General features: G+C 42.9%; 1 protein-coding gene across 1 annotated transcript; it reads left to right on the top strand.

Moving 5' to 3' along the window:
- The first annotated feature begins 744 nt into the window (after window positions 1-744).
- On the top strand, window positions 745-2,066 carry rasd4 (rasd family member 4). Its single transcript, XM_079831999.1, has one exon. It carries the CDS (start codon window positions 891-893, stop codon window positions 1,515-1,517), a length of 627 nt encoding a protein of 208 aa, XP_079688125.1. The 5' UTR covers window positions 745-890; the 3' UTR covers window positions 1,518-2,066.
- The last annotated feature ends 642 nt before the right edge of the window (window positions 2,067-2,708 follow it).

Here is a 2,708-nt window from a genome sequence, read left to right as displayed (position 1 = left end):
TGGAATTGCCTTCTCCTTGAATGCATGTAATGCAACAAAACAAGGTATCTATCTTGGAAGCCAACATGTTAAGAAAAAATGAAGCTCACTGAGTTTTGCAACAGATCTAGATTGCAGTATAGATAAGCATGCTGCTCTAATGACTGCTGCTGTTTAGGTTCCTTGGCTTTCAAACCTTCTGCAATAATTAATTCACATACAATATTAATCAACCAATATTTACCATGTAGTCTTTTCACAGGAGTCAAATACACTCTTAAAAACAAAGGTTCTTTATGGGCTTCTGTGGTTCTATGAAGAACCTTTAACATCGACAGGACATTCCCATTCCACAAAAGGTTCTTTATAGTGGAAAAAGGTTAAAAATATTTATTTTAAGAACCATTCACTGAAAGATTCTTTGAGGACCAAATATGATTCTCCAACCGCAGGAAGATACACATACTACACATTGTGCATGCAAATGTATAAACTGCCAAAACGCTCCAGGCAAATTAAATTCACACATTTAAAACCTGACAACCGCTGTCTCCAAGGCGCACACATCTGACAGCTCTCCACTACATCAACTCTCCTTCAACAGCAAGAGCTAGTATCTCATCTGCATGGTGTATTGTCATTGGCCAGTGGTTTAACAACAGGAGATGCTGCCACATGCTGATTGGCTGAGCTCTGAAGAGAGCTTGGAATCCCTGCGATTGAGAAAGGCCATAAATAGGGCACGAGAAAGCGCAAAACACAGATGCAGCTGAAACCATTTGACATCTCACACACTCTGAGACTGCCACAATCAAAAGATCCACGAGTTTGAAGTCTTCACAGGGAGCTGCAGGGGAAACAGGCAAATCCAAACTCTCAGACTTACATAGAGTGCGTGCGTTCTGGGAATCATGTCTCTGGAAGTCAAGGAAAAGACAGAGGTGCGATTGGTGTTCATGGGAGCGGCAGGTGTCGGAAAAACAGCCCTGATTAAGCGCTTCCTACAAGACAGCTTTGAGCCCAAACACCGGCGCACAGTGGAGGAGCTCCACAGCAAGGAGTACGAGGTGGCTGGAGTCAAAGTGACCATTAACATCATGGACACGAGCGGAAGCTACTCCTTCCCAGCCATGAGGAAGCTCTCCATCCAAAACGGAGATGCCTTCGCCCTGGTCTACTCCGTGGATGACCCCGAATCACTAGAAGCCGTCAAGAGCCTGCGCGAGGAAATCCTGGAGGTCAAGGAGGACAAGTTCACACCCATCGTAGTGGTGGGCAACAAGAAAGACCGACTGCAGGAACGAAGGGTGTCCGCGGATGACGTGCTGGCGAAGGTGGAGCTGGACTGGAACAACTGCTTTCTGGAGGCCTCGGCCAAAGAAAACGAAAACGTGATGGAGGTGTTCAGGGAGCTGCTCCAGCAAGCCAACCTCCCGAGCCGCCTCAGCCCGGCTTTGCGTCGTCGCAGAGAGACCTTTCCCAAGGACACGGGTCTACGGCCGCCCATGAACAAGACCAACAGCTGTTCCGTCTCCTAAAGCCGGCAAGAAAAAGACAATTGAGAACGGCAAGGGGTTGAGTTGCTTCTCAACGGCGATGTTGAAGCAAAGCGGTGATGTGGAAGGCTCTTTGAAGGCACATAAAGATGCTTTTGTTACATAGCGAAACTTCCCATAATCCTGCTCCAAAATCAGCATCCACCACAGTGATGAAAGGGAAAGGGACAAATCTCACAGACAAATGGGAGAACGATCAAAAGACAATGTGCAAAGAATCTGTTGAATGTTTTGAGAGTGATGTTGTGTGATCTGTGTAAGCTATGTCAACATTCAATCATATATGTTCAAATATTCTGACTTTATTGATACAGCATTGCAATATTGCAATGTCATAAATGTTTTTTTTTTACATAATTTGACTGTATAGCATTTATTGGTTTACAAATCAATGCACCAAGTATTTAAGTCACCGTGTTCATTGGTCAGTTGCATTTACCATCAGAATCTGTGCTTGGCGCTGTGCACATGCACTTTTACTCTGTCGAATACTCATTTGATGCACTGATGTCTTTTTTTTTTTTTTTTGTAACTTGTAAAAGAAAAATAAATAACTAATTGCAAATCAAAGGTTTCCGGCAGCAATTATGTTGAGAGAATTTGAAATGTGTCAAGGCATCTATATCCATATACAATAATTTGTGATACACCTGTTGAAAATATCTATTCATTCTTTATCACTACACAGCCTAAAAATATTTTTGGTGGGGGTTTTTTCTCAATATAAATATTAAAAAAATGTATAAATATCTTAAACCAAGATACTTTTAACCGAGAAGGAAAATGACATAAGATATGACAAAGTCTTTTGAGTTTTTACTTAAAACAAGAACAAATATCTGTCAGATATTCTATTAGAACCAGCATTAACTTCTTGAGCAATTTGAGCTACAGTAGCTCGTCTGTTTGATCGGACCACACGGGCCAGCCTTCACACCCCACGTGCATCAATGAGCCTTGGTCATCCATAACCCTGTCACTGGTTCACCACTGTTCCTTCCTTGGAGCACGTTTAATAGATACTGACCACTGCAGATCGGGAACACCCCACAAGAGCTGCAGTTTTAGAGATGCTCTGACCCAGTCGTCTAGCCATCACAATTTGGCCCTTGTCAAACTCACTCAAATCCTTACTCTTTCCCATTTTTCCTGCTTCTAACACATCAACTTTGA

The sequence above is a fragment of the Gobio gobio genome (genome assembly GCF_949357685.1).
Source record: "Gobio gobio genome assembly, chromosome: 1".
Lineage (NCBI taxonomy): Eukaryota > Metazoa > Chordata > Actinopteri > Cypriniformes > Gobionidae > Gobio > Gobio gobio.
The sequence above is the reverse complement of the archived record's forward strand: the minus strand, read 5'-3'. Positions and strand labels throughout refer to the sequence as shown.

Bases quoted from the DNA above. Each gene is read 5' to 3' on its own strand.
- rasd4 (XM_079831999.1), top strand. From the start codon at position 891: ATGTCTCTGGAAGTCAAGGAAAAGACAGAGGTGCGATTGGTGTTCATG.